The 13916-nt window shown below is 41.9% G+C and overlaps 1 protein-coding gene across 2 annotated transcripts in view; it reads left to right on the forward strand.

Annotated features, from left to right (window-relative positions):
- The window catches only part of tbck (TBC1 domain containing kinase), an 81900-nt gene that overhangs the window by 739 nt on the left and 67245 nt on the right, over positions 1-13916 (forward strand). The window contains exons 2-11 of one of the 2 annotated variants that reach the window (XM_079499993.1): positions 20-245; positions 5880-5952; positions 6470-6584; positions 7133-7206; positions 7394-7541; positions 7996-8056; positions 9396-9457; positions 9626-9687; positions 10667-10815; positions 12090-12228. In XM_079499993.1, the coding sequence (XP_079356119.1) occupies positions 53-245; positions 5880-5952; positions 6470-6584; positions 7133-7206; positions 7394-7541; positions 7996-8056; positions 9396-9457; positions 9626-9687; positions 10667-10815; positions 12090-12228 (1076 nt within the window). In that variant the 5' untranslated portion in view covers positions 20-52. The remainder of the gene's footprint in view (positions 1-19; positions 246-5879; positions 5953-6469; positions 6585-7132; positions 7207-7393; positions 7542-7995; positions 8057-9395; positions 9458-9625; positions 9688-10666; positions 10816-12089; positions 12229-13916) is intronic. The other variant, XM_079499994.1, reaches the window with a different exon arrangement.

Here is a 13916-nt window from a genome sequence, read left to right on the forward strand (position 1 = left end):
TGTTATCTTGTCTGAACAGTCTGAGAATTATATAGGCTGAACCAGAGAAACCATGCGGACCCTCAGAGATGCCCAGCTGGGGGCCTTCACTTTCTTTGCCTCTGCCCTACCCCATGATGTCTGTGGGAGCAATGGTCTCCCCCTCACCCCAAACTCCATCAAGATACTGGGACGCTTCCAGATCCTCAAGACCATCACCCATCCCAGGCTCTGCCAATATGTGGAACTCACTAGAGGGAAGCATGGTACGTCTCTCTTTGTCTATAACTCCCATATTGTATGGTATGGTGTATGAATTGTATTGTAGGACAGGTCAATTAATCCAAAATATATCAATTAACTGAAAAAGTGAAAATATATAAAAAACTATATTTTGAATCAATTACCGACTTAATCTTGCTGTATGTTAATCGAATACCTAATAAGAAGGGGGTTTTCTTATATCAACAAATTGACACGAGAAAAAACATCTAGTCGATTTTTTATAATCAACAATAATAATAACTAGACTAAGACTAAAAAAAAATCTGATGACTAAAATGTGACTAAAACAAAATTGGGCAGTAAGGATAATGTGGGCCAGAAATAATTGGTAAAAATATGATTTTATACAGTAGGTAGGGTTAAAATAAGGGTTAATATTGAGATAGTAATCATTGCTCTGGACTAGTGTGTGTTCAGTAACAGGGGGTCTTCATGTCTCTCCAGCTCTTTAATTAACTTAGGAGTGCCTCTCTAACCACTTATCTATTACTGCCACAAGATACAATTGAGGATTGTTGAATGGTGGCTCTGCTTTCAATGAGATATCTGTTGTTGCAGTTGTCAGGAAATAATGTGATAACAGTATAATTACAGTATAAGTATAAGGCCGATTTATGTCTCGCAAGCCAATCTTTCAGAATCTCGAACAGTTTATAGTTAACCACGAGTAACATTTATTAGTAACATTTATTAATCAGATAAATTGAATATCTTGATGTGATGAATAGAGTACATTACATTTGCATACAATGCACCAATGCGGTGTTAGATATTACATTTTAAATTAAAGATGAATTAACATTGAACTTGTGACTTGTGCCTCACTTATTTCACACCATCTAAGGTTCAGATTCATTTCCATATATGTTAAAGCGTTCATATAATAGATTGACCAACGCATACTGTAAAAGCTTTGACATTGAACTCATCATCTTTTCTCATTTACTGCTCTAATGTGTATTCATTTTACTCACATGACATAAGTGGAAACAATATTAATCATCATAGGCATTATTACTATTAGGCATGCAGCGTCATCAAATCTGCCTGATCATTGATCAGGCAGATTTGATGACGCTGGACAGGACCGTCTCAACTTTTACGGGTCACTGTTGATTTAAATAAACTTTATTCAAAGAGTGAGCATGACATCATTATGCAAGTTTCACGAAAAAGAAAACAAAATACAACTCTTTGTTTTTATATTTTATCCCACAACTCCCTTCCCAATCCTCCCCATCCACCCACCACCTTCCCCACGAGGCCAGACATACAAACAACATAGATGCAGGTATAAAACCAATAGATTGAGTACATAACTAAGATAACTTCCCATCATGCACCTGTGCACAGTGTGATGCTCAACAGCGCCACTTTGTCACCTGTTGGTACCCTAAACAGACATAGGGAGTTTAGGGACACAGACAGACACCTGGCACAGTGCTGTTCCTTGGAGTGGCTGCACCACTCAAACATCCCATAGACTTGGCTGCCAACATATGATGTAATCTCCAAAAGCCCTGACTTCACACAAGTGTGATTTTTTTTCAAACATTAAAAGTCCATAGGGTAGGTACTGTTTTTGGGGGGGGCAAGAAAGTCCATTGACTTGGTTGCCACATGACGTCATTTCAGAATTTCGTGGAAAACGACAACACAGAACTGCCAAAACTCAGTAAAATGGCGGAATAAGAAAGAAAATACAAAAACAATAAGGGGTCTTCTCTTCGTCCCTTCGGGCTTGATCTCTAATATAGTCCACACCTTTGCAAATGTGGTATCTGCATTTAACCCATCCTAAGCATCAGGAGCAGTGGGTGCTGCGTTGGCAGTGCCTGTGGGAACTTGATTTTCTTTACTTAATCCTCTTTACCCCGTTGATTCTGCTTTTGCTTCACTTGTATCTTGTAGCACTTTCACTAAAGTCAAATTTGTCTTTCATTTGTGGCATCAATCAAACATATAATCAAACTTAATGATAAAATAAAATAAACAAATAAACTTATAAAATAAGTGATTTTAGGCAGAGAGAGTGCTTTCATTGTGAATGTTTGTTTGTTTGTCTGGTAAGCAACTAAGCATGCACGTGGTGGACATTCATTCATTGACATCCCGAGGTGTTGAAAGCCGTCTTGCTTGAGTTGCTTCACTCATTAATGTCCAGATGTTTTGTTTGGTTAATGGTCTGCAGCCCGTGTTGAATACATGTTACTGTATGTTATGTAACATTGTTTTCAAGTGATGGGTGGATGGAGAAGATGTTTTAAATGAGGGGTTCTCAACCCATGGGTCGCGACCCCTCGGGGGGGGTCGCCAAATTATTTTTGGGGGGTCCCCAAATTATTTTTAATTTTTTTATTTAACTGAATGGCTGTTGCTTCATTATTGATGGTGCTTTTTGAGATGGTATTCCTTTATCTGCTATACCAGGGGTCCTCAACTGGCGGACTGCGGTCCATGACCGGACCGCGGACCACCTCTCTGTGCACCCTGGGGGTAGTGAATCATGGTGTGTGTGATATGAAATGTCCAGTGCCTCCCCAGTGTCCCCCCAATGCCTCCCCAGTGTCCCCCCAGTGCCTCCTCAGTGTCCACCAAGTGCCTCCCCAGTGCCTGCCCAGTGTCTGCCCAGTGCCTCCCCGGTACCTTCCCAGTGCCCCCCTGAGTAGCTCCCCAGTGTCCCCCTGAGTGCCTCCCCAGTGTCCCCCTGAGTTCCTCCCCAGTGCCTCCCCAGTGTCCCCCCAGTGCCTCCCCAGTGTCCCCCCAGTGCCTCCCCAGTGTCTCCCCAGTGTCCCCCAGTGTCTCCCCAGTGCCTCCCCAGGAGAAAGATAACCTCACAACAGAACAAGCTAAAGCACTGAGGGAACTAGCCAACAACCAACAGATTGTAATCAAGCCAGCAGATAAAGGCTCCTGTATAGTAATAATGGACAGACACCAATACCTGTTTGAAGGGGAGAGACAGCTCAGCAATCAGGATCATTATAGGCAATTAGACAGACCAATTTACAAACAAACTGCTGTAAAGGCCAAAGCCATCATAAAAAGACTGAGGGAAAAGAAGCACATAAACGCCAAACAACAACAATATTTGCTCGGACAGGACACTCCACGAGCGAGGATATTTTATCTTTTGCCAAAAATCCACAAGAGCCCGGATTCATGGACAATACCATACGAAATACCGCCGGGGAGACCAATTGTGTCTGACTGTGGCAGTGAGACCTATCAGACAGCAGAGTATATTGAACACTTCCTGAACCCACTGTCAATAAGACACCCCAGTTTTATAAAAGACACTTACGATTTTGTAGGCAAAATCAAAGCAATAGTAGTACCAAAAGAAGCCTTTCTGTTTTCGATAGATATAGACAGCCTCTACACAAACATTGAGACGACAGCAGGGCTACAAGCAGTCAAGGAAGTTTTCAGTAAATACCCAGACACAAATCGACCAGAGGAGGAATTACTCCAATTGTTAGACTTAAATCTAACCAGGAATGATTTTTCCTTCAATAACAAGTTATATCTACAAACCAAAGGGACGGCCATGGGAAAGAGGTTTGCACCATCTTATGCAAACATTTACATGAGCATATGGGAACAGACAGCCCTAGAAAAATGCAGACTAAAACCAACACATTACTATAGATTTCTGGATGATATCTTTGGAATATGGGAACATAGCAAAGAAGAATTCCAGGCATTTATTGATGTGTTAAATAGCCATCATAGATCCATAACGATAAAATATGTGACACACACGGAAAGTATTGACTTTCTTGATGTCACAATCTTCAAGGGCCCAAACTTCAACACAAACGGGAAATTAGACTTAAAAGTATTCTTTAAGGAAACAGACACTCACGCCTTACTACACAAAACGTCATTCCACCCACCACACTCGTACACAGGTATAGTCAAATCACAACTGCTGCGATTCCATAGGATTTGCACGCAAGGAAGTGATTTCAAAATAGCCTGTAAAACGCTATTTAATGCTCTCAGACTACGAGGTTACACCAGGACATTCCTACGGAAAGCTCACAATACCTTCTTAGAGGTAAGAGTACGGGATCAAGGCCCAAAAATAGCCCTAGTAACCAGTTATTCAACACAGAGCAGACTAGCCAACAACAGATTAAAAAGGAATTTTGAGAACCGAACAGATGATCTTCTAAAGGAATATAAAATAATATCAGCCTACAGAAAAAACAAAAATCTTAAAGACTATCTGGTACAGAGCAAGCTAAAAGGAATCAACACACCAGCACGCCAGAGACCAGAATACTTCAAACCCAAACAAATAGTTAAAAATAGAACTACAAAACGTGTGCTGGAGATTAAACAACAGATAACAGCCAGCACCAGCAACTGTATTTATTTAATCACATGTGAAAAATGTGGCTTACAATATGTCGGAGAAACGAGTAAAACAATAGCTGCAAGGCTGAGACAACACAGGTACAATATTAACAATGCAAAAAAGACAACTACAAGGATTGTCCAACATTTCATGGCACATGGCATTGCAGATCTAAAAGTGTCTGGACTCCAACACAATCCCAACTGGACAGTAGGACAAAGACGTTTTAATGAAAGACAGTGGATCAAGAACCTCAACACGGATTTTCCTGGAGGTTTAAACATGCCAAAAAATTAGACAAGTTGTTTTGATTTTGTACCAAAACTCCACAGACACATAGACAAAGCCAACACTCAATGGAAATCAGACTTTGAATAGGGGACACATTAGCACATTCCAAATCAACCTGGGACAAGAAACAAAGAGGTGTCACTGACACCAAATGGGCCATTAGACACCCAGGGAACAAAAGAGAAACACATGTAAATTTTTCTTTTTTGAAATGGAGCCATGGGGTGAATTAACCCCAATAAGGCTAAATAAACCAAAAATCCTACAACAATAGGGTAAATTTAAACTCAGGGATAAACTGGATAAAATCTAAGAGTGATTGGATTAGACTTCCTTCAAGTACATGGCGAATGCACTCATTCCTTGCAATGTACTTACATACACTTACATATGTTGCGACCTTCGGTCGCAACATATGTAAGTACATTGCACTGAAGTCCCCAGGTCCCCCCAGTGCCTCCCCAGTGTCCCCCCAGTGCCTCCCCAGTGTCTCCCCAGTGTCCCCCAGTGTCTCCCCAGTGCCTCCCCAGTGTCTGCCCAATGATTCATTAATTAATCAAAATTTTCGGCGCGCGGCGGCCTGCGTCGCGCTCATGGGACCGGACCTTAGTCTTTTTCAAAAAATATTAGTGGACCTTCAGCATTTCTAGTTGAGGACGCCTGTGCTATACCATCGCTGTCGGTCGGGTTATTATTTCCAAAACACTAAAATAGTGAAATTAGACAATCTACAAGGTCCCAATGCTTGTAGGTCACACTTTTTGTGTGACACTTGCATGATGAAGATGAAGTTGGGCATTCATTTATTAAAAAAATTAACAATTTGGAATTTGGAGATATGAGGTTTCTGCCTGACAGCAATGATATCTTAAAATACTTTTAATTACTCAGTTTCTGAATTTCCCCTGCGTGATCAATAAAGGTCTATGCTGATCTGTTTTGTTCTGTTCATCTACAGAACGGTTAGTGGTTGTTGCTGAGCATTATGAGAGCAGTTTAAGTGATGTCCAAAAACAAGGGAACACAGTCAGGTAAGATTTTAATTATATTAAGCCTCTTTTATTTCTTTAGCCGGTGAGAAGGCCTTATGATGAACCCAGTGTTATACCTAAGCTGTATAAGGTTAGGCACAAAGGTGGTAGCACCTCGTAGCGCAGCAGCTTCTTCTTCTTGTACATGAGATTAGACATTAAGGTGCAAAAGACTGTCAGTGGCACATTCTATATGAGATAAAGTGGAAACAGAGTGTCAACGTATTGTCAGGTTCAACCACAGTCTACAAAGAGCTGTAACTTTCTTAGGTAAAAATGCACAGGAAAAGCAAAGTTCATGCATGTCTAGCCTATGTTGGTTACTCTTGCCATCTACTGGTAGATACAGCAATAGATTAATTAAAGTTTCAAATGATATCATCGTCACTTCTACTTAGTAGGTAGGTGTAACATACCAAATGGGAGAGATGTTTGCACTGTGATCCATTTATGAATACTCCATCAAGTTCACCCCGGCCCTTTCCCCCATTATTGATAATAGTTTTATGTGTTTCAGTCCAGAGAAGGTTCTGCAGATTGCATATGAGGTCCTTGAAGGTCTGGATTTCATGAACAATCATGGCATGGTGCACAGAGCCCTCAGTGCCCACAATGTCGTCCTGGACTGTAAGGTACGAACTCCTTTGTATTCATCTCTACAACACATTTGAGTGGATTAAGTGTCTGAGTAGGACCTATCGACCCCTACAGCTGCTAAATCAACAACTGTGCTTGAGTACAACGCACCCCCCCCCCCCCCCCCCACACTCCACACACACACACACACACACACTCAGTAACTATAAGAATAAAAGTATAGTTGCACCGCTCAGTTCGCACTGTTCGCATCGCAGGTGCGATTTTTACCGTCATATCACAACACATTGTATTTTACATACTGTACATATCCAGAACACATGTGGGTGGTGTAACGTTTTTGAGTGGTGCAACCACTCCAAGGAACAGCAATGTCCGTGTTGTTAACCTATGTGTGTGACTATGAGTACCAGTAGGGGCAAAAGTGGCACTGTTGTGCCAGAAACAGAGAGAGAGAGAGAGATAGTGCTGCACTGTTGCCTGCTAATGAGAGAGAGGGGGGGGGGGGGGGGGGCAGGGGGAGAGGGCAGAGGGGAGTTGCACCACTCAGTTCACACGGGTGTGATTTTTTTTGTCTTTGTAGGGGAATGTCAAGCTTGCAAAGTTTGGTCTCTATCACATGACTGATCATGGGGCTGATGTGGACTTTCCTATTGGGTAAGCCTATATTCACTGTGATATCTTCTTGACATTAAAGCTTAGTATGCTATTGTCTCTATTACATATGCAGTAGTTTAGTACCATAATGTATACATCAAGTTTAATATATTATAGCACCTTCTCAGTTTGTATTTCAGACCAATGGGGTTCGGTAACACTAGTTATCTTATTGTCACACCCACAGTTACCCATCATACCTTGCTCCAGAGGTGATCGCCCAGGGTTCCTTTCATCCCAGCGACCCCTCCCATGATGAGGTTCCTGTTCCTCTACCCTCAGGACCCAAATCTGACATCTGGTCTCTGGGAGTTCTGCTGTTTGAGATCTGTGCAGTAAGAATCCTTAAGAAATGTCATCATTTTTGTTAAAATGTTATTTTAGGCATTTCAGCTGACGCGCTCACAATAAGTGAGCAAGGCTTCCTCAAGGACAGTTCAGTAGGGACCTGCCATTGGCAATGTGTTGCACACACATTGGATGAGGCTGAGATTGCTTTTGTTTTCTCTACCTCTCATATTGTACTGACACCATGACAATGTTTTGATTTACATTTAACCACATTAACCCTGGAGTGTCTATTTTGAAGAAAAACTGTCAATTTTAATGTGAATAAAATAAATGTTGTATCCAAAATAGAGAATAACCAATCTACAAGTTCACACTGAGTTTATAGATGGGCTAATTTTGACCATTTGTCAAACTAAATTTGAACAATAATCATTTAACCACAGCTCTATATATATTTTGTAAACAGATTAATAGAATGCTGTGAACCTATTGTTACAGGGCAGACGACTGCTGCACAATATTGATATCAGTGAGAGATTGAAATTCATCTTAACCTTGGGTGAGTGAGAAGGTTTTAATTTCTAGAGTACTTTGATGCTGTTTAGCTTAGGCCTAGGCTACACATACTGTATATGGATCTTTTTCAAAACGATTTTTGTGTGTTTGGGCCTTTCAACCACACGCAAACAGCGTTTTCGGCCACTAAAACTGAGATTTTTGGAAACTGATAAATAAGTGAAGATTTTCCAAAATATCAGTGGATCTGTGTAGTCATGCGAGCTTATGAGAAAGGATGATGTCACCACTCATTAGCACATATCATTTTGACTATAATTAGGTGAGAAATGCAGCTTGCGCCTGGAAACTACATGGATATCTATCCAATTGTTCATGTTTTAAATTCACTGTTAATAACTTAGTATTGTTGCATCAACTGCACCACGTCACTATTGACTCACCAACGAGCAAAGGCTCTGCTGCATTCAATAATAAATAATATCAGCCTACTAGTCCAGTCCGCGGTGGCCGTCAGATGATTTCATTTGTATTACAAGCTCACAACTGGTTGCGGATGCGACACTTCTGTAGGTCTGCTAATATATCGGTGCAGCCCAAAATGATTTTTCAACTGATTTGTATAATTATATATAAGTTTTCTATGGTCTGCCAAGTGTCTATCATTGGGTGTATGAATCAGAATCATATTTTTAAATGATATGGAGATAGAAGATTGAGTGTCGGGATTTGGAGGCAGAGATGTATGCAGCGTGACATGCTGACAGGCAATGCGAGAAACATGTTCCACTTCCACTCACAATTTAAGTGGCTTTTGAAATGCGGTACTTATTCCTTCATTAAAAAATATGACGGGCCTAATGGCTTATGATGTATTTGGCACTTCATAATAATAAATGTAAATATAAAATCAAATATACAATTGAAACCTGCTACTGCAGGGTTCTCTCCTGTGTTCAATGCGTTTCTGTGTTCATGTGTGAACACAGATTTCTTTGTCATGTGGGCAGGGATAAAAATACAAATAAATCAAAGTAGTGAAGTGAGTTGTACTGTACTGTACTGTACTGTACTGTACTGTACTGTACTGTACTGTACTGTACTGTACTGTACTGTACTGTACTGTACTGTACTGTACAAGCCCTCCTCCCTGGCCTGTGTGTGTCTGTGTCTGTGTGTTAGGCTGTGCAACAGTGACACTTGGTGGTGAACAAACGCTAAAAGGCTATTTTCGTGCTCGGACACAGGGACAGACCCAGAGACACAGCCACACACATAGCGTCTATAGGAGTGGTTGCACCACTAAAAAAAAATACCCGTACTCATGTAGCCTAGGCCTCAATCAGGCTTATGTACATGACTTGATTTGTCTGGATTCTCAGGTTGCATAGATGACATTGTCACTGTCCTTGCGGAGGAGCATGGTTGCCTGGACGCCATCAAGGTAGGTTTGAATTCATACTTGTGTTAGTGTCCTATTCACATCCATTTGTGGTTCTTTGTAAAAAAAAAATGGTTAAATGTTTTCAGTTGGAGCATTACACAGGCATGAAAGGGGATTGACTGTATACTGTGGCGTAACTAATATGGTTGTCCTTGTGCCTCTATACAGGAGCTGCCTGAGAATGTTCTTGGGTTATTAAGGAAATGCTTGACCTTTCTTCCATCCAAAAGGTAAACAAACTCTGACTCCACTGGACATCATATCCTGTTGGACGACATTTAGCATTTTTCTCTTCAAGATACTTTTGTTACGGAGATTAACTATGAACTATTCGCAGCATGGAACAGGAAAGAAAGATTCCTGAATACTGAAGCCAGCTGGTTAAACGATACCAAAATGAGCAGATGTTAGTATGTTAAGTATCTGCCAAAATAAAAAACATTCTTTGTGGTGGATAACTGATATAATGTTTATAACCACTAAAAGTTTAATTTTCTGGACAGCCATCTTTTTAAAAGCTTTTTTGAAAGTTGCAAATCTATTATTCACATTTCAACTATATCTCTACCGTACATTGTGAGTCTTTGGCTCCACTGTTTCCTTTCAGTCTGGGGAGTTGGTTATGAGGCACATAGTCCCATGTTGAAGGAGTGACAACAAAAAATGACCAGTGCAAACTGCAAACGATGTAACTACACTGGTATATCTTGTTCTGTTTAGAATGACTGGCTATGTAAGCTGTGGCGATGCTTGATCTTTCTTCTACCCTATTCTTAACGTATAATTTCCAACACAAATATAGGATTTTGTCTTTTGTCTGGGAAGGCCAAGTGAAAATGTTATACTTGCTCCTTTCGCTGTCACTCAACCAACATGGTAACATGTCCTTTATAATCATTGGTAATCATTCCTCAAACGTTCCATGACAAGCATCTATCGTAGAATAAATTATGATGTATTTACGATGGATGGAATAAATCCATTTGTCCCAGGTGATTCCAAAGCTGCATAACGAAACCAAAGCAGTAACCATTACAGGTCAGGACAATGTCTACGCAAAGTGACCACAAGTGCAGCAATAACAAAATAGCAAAAAGGGAAACAAGACATTTCCATTCATGCAGAAATGATCTTTTAGCTGATTTTCGCCATCTAGAAATCATTAGAGAGTATGAGATTACAAGCTTCTGTGTGTTGTATCCCATCCAGACCTACCCCTGCAGTGCTGCTGAGGGACCCTGTTTTTGATGGGATATCCTGTCTGTACACTCCGTTCCAGAAGCCTGTTCATTTATTTTCCTCCTCTCTTCGCTGTGCACACCTGGAGCTCCCAGACGACATCAGTGACCTCTGCAAAGGTCTGAACTAAAATCTACGCACAAAACGAACTAATATAATCATAATAGTAGTAATAATAGCAATAACGGTAACGGAAACATACAGATAACATTTAACATTATAAAAAAACTGTCCTTAAATGTTACATTTTAATACATGCTTTATTATATATTTATTTGACTGTGTTCCCCCAGGGCTGGGCTGTGGTATATACCTAATGTGTTCATCAAAGTTAGATGATCTACAAGCCCAGAGCTTGTAGATCTTCTATTTTCACAAAACGTTTGCCCCAGAAAAGGGATTCTAGGGTTGTGTGACAGCTTAGCTTGCCTGAGCTTCTCTAGTAAGATGACTGTTCCACAGCGTTGGATCTCTCAGCAAAGCCCAGGTCCTTTTCGGTTATAAGCCGATTCCTCGCAACAGCCAGATGTGCCCTCCCTACCAGAAGACCGCATGCACACTTGCAACATGACTGTCTGGTTAAGACAGTAAACAATAGCACAGCTTCCCTGCATTCCAGCTTTTGTGAACATCCTGCAACTGTTGCTCTGGGGAACGCCAGTTACTGTAGCTACTTATCTTACAAGAAACATCCCCCAAATTTAGATTCTGTAGGCATTATAACCAGCTCAGAGTTTTCACACATCCTATATATAAACCACATGTTGAAACCATCTATCGGCCATTGTCAAGTTCATGGTTGGATAAGACTCTCATGCTAGTGAGTTGAGTGTTTGTGGTTCAATGTACTACACACACACACACACACACACACACACACACTTGAGTTTAGCGATGATTAAGTATACTTGCATCCATACTTGAGCTAGCCGCTAGAGGTGGGGCTCTGAAGATGGTCAGTCCTTCAGTCTGTCTGTCCAAAACTTTCGTGCCAGACAAGAAATATCAGAAATACTGGCTGGATTGCCATGGAATTTGCGATGCACCTTCATGGTCATGATGAGCCCTATTGATTTGAAGGCCAACAAACCATTTAACTCTGTGATATTTGATGTCTTTGAGCCATTGGATTCAGTTTTTATCATCAGGCAAATGCATTAGATACTGTACAGATATTTGATGACTCAATTGTGTGTGTGTGTGTGTGTGTGTGTGTGTGTGTGTGTGTGTGTGTGTGTGTGTGTGTGTGTGTGTGTGTGTGTGTGTGTGTGTGTGTGTGTGTGTGTGTGTGTGTGTGTGTGTGTGTGTGTGTGTGTGTGTGTGTGTGTGTGTGTGTGTGTGTGTGTGTGTGTGTGTGTGTGTGTGTGTGTGTGTGTGTGTGTGTGTGCACTAGATGATGATGAGGACTACCTTGCAGAGCGGTCCATAGATGAGGTTTACCACCTATGGTGTCTGGCTGGAGGAGACCTTGAGAAAGAACTCACCAATAAGGAGATCATCCAATCCAAACCTCCAGTCTGCACCCTTCCCAAGTACAGTACATCAAAAGACTACTAACACGCATGAATGCATGCAATGCAAGATTTTTGTTATGTTGTGATATGGCATAAGTGTTGTCTTTTCCTGGTTGTAATCACTTTAGCCTTATTTTATACTCGACACTAAAGCAATTTTTGAGAATCTATGACAAAAAGAAGATGTTTAATATCGCCACAAAACAATATTATCATCACAATGTCAATATTGAATTATGCAGTCAAAAATACTATCGCATGCATGTACACGCACGCACGCACGCACGCACACACACACACACACACACACACACACACACACACACACACACACACACACACACACACACACACACACACACCGATCCAGTGGAATGTAGTGGTGGGTTTGGGTTGGACCGGTTTGTTGGATGCTCTCTCCTTTCTGAGTCTGCGCTTGTCCTGTGCAGCATGGCGGAGGTCATCATCATATTTTGCAGCACCCTCACGGACAAGGTTTCTCCAGGTCATCCTGTCTGTTGCCTTGTCTTCCCAAGCTTTGAGGTCAATGTGGCACTTCTTTAGGATTGTTTTAATGTTGTCCTTATACCTCTTCTTTTGACCTCCCGGGGCCCGTTTCCCTTTAACAAGCTGGGAGTACAGGACTTGTTTTGGGAGGCGAGAGTCAGGCATGCGGACAACATGGCCAGTCCATCTGAGCTGGTTTTGGGCAATGGTGGCAGTGATGGTGAGAACGTTTGCCTCCTCCAGGACGCTGGTGTTAGTGCGTCGATCCTCCCAGCTAATCCTGAGGATTTTCCGGAGACACCTCTGATGGTACGTCTCATGTACGGCACATGCCTTTATGTGCCTGCTGTATGTGGTCCAGGCTTCTGACCCATACAGAAGGGTGGGGAGCACCACAGCTTTGTATACCAAGATTTTGGTCTTTGGTTGGAGGTCGCGGTTCTCAAATACTCTCTTCCTTAGCCTTGAGAAAGAGCCACTGGCACAACTGAGGCGATGGTGTATTTGACAGCATTTGAGGATAGGAGGCTGCCGAGGTATGGGAAGTGGTCCACATTTTCCAGTGTGATGTTGTCGATGGAGATTTTGGGGGGTAGGACAGGTGTACTGCTGTTTGGTGGTGGTTGGTGGATGATTTGGGTCTTTTTTATATGAATGGCCAGACCAAGCTGTTTGTATGCTTTCGCAAAGGCGGATAAGATGAACTGTAGGTCCTCTTCCGAAAGGGCTACAAGGGCGTTGTCGTCCGCATACTGCAGCTCCATGATTGATACGGTGGTGGTTTGACCTTTAGCCCTGAAACGGTTGATGTTAAGGAGTTGACCGTCAGTCCTGTACATGATGTCGACTCCCTGGGGCAGATGCATGCTTGTGAGATGGAGGATAGCAGCAATAAAGAAGTGTTGGAGCGATGACACATCCCTGTTTGACTCCTGTGTTGACCCGGAAGGGTTTAGTTTCGTCTCCACTGCCGCTAAGTACTGTGGCTGACATATTATCATGCAGCAGTCTCAGTACCCGGACATACTTTTCTGGGCAGCCAATCTTTGCCAGAACCAGTCAGAGGGCATGGCGGTTCACCGAGTCAAAGGCTTTGGTGAGGACTATGAAGGCCATGTATAGTGCTTGATTTTGTTCCCAGCATTTTTCCTGCAGTTGACGAATAGTGAAAACCATGTCAGTAGTGCCTCTGTTTGGGC

Source organism: Electrona antarctica (assembly GCF_951216825.1).
Source record: "Electrona antarctica genome assembly, chromosome: 4".
NCBI classification, from domain to species: domain Eukaryota; kingdom Metazoa; phylum Chordata; class Actinopteri; order Myctophiformes; family Myctophidae; genus Electrona; species Electrona antarctica.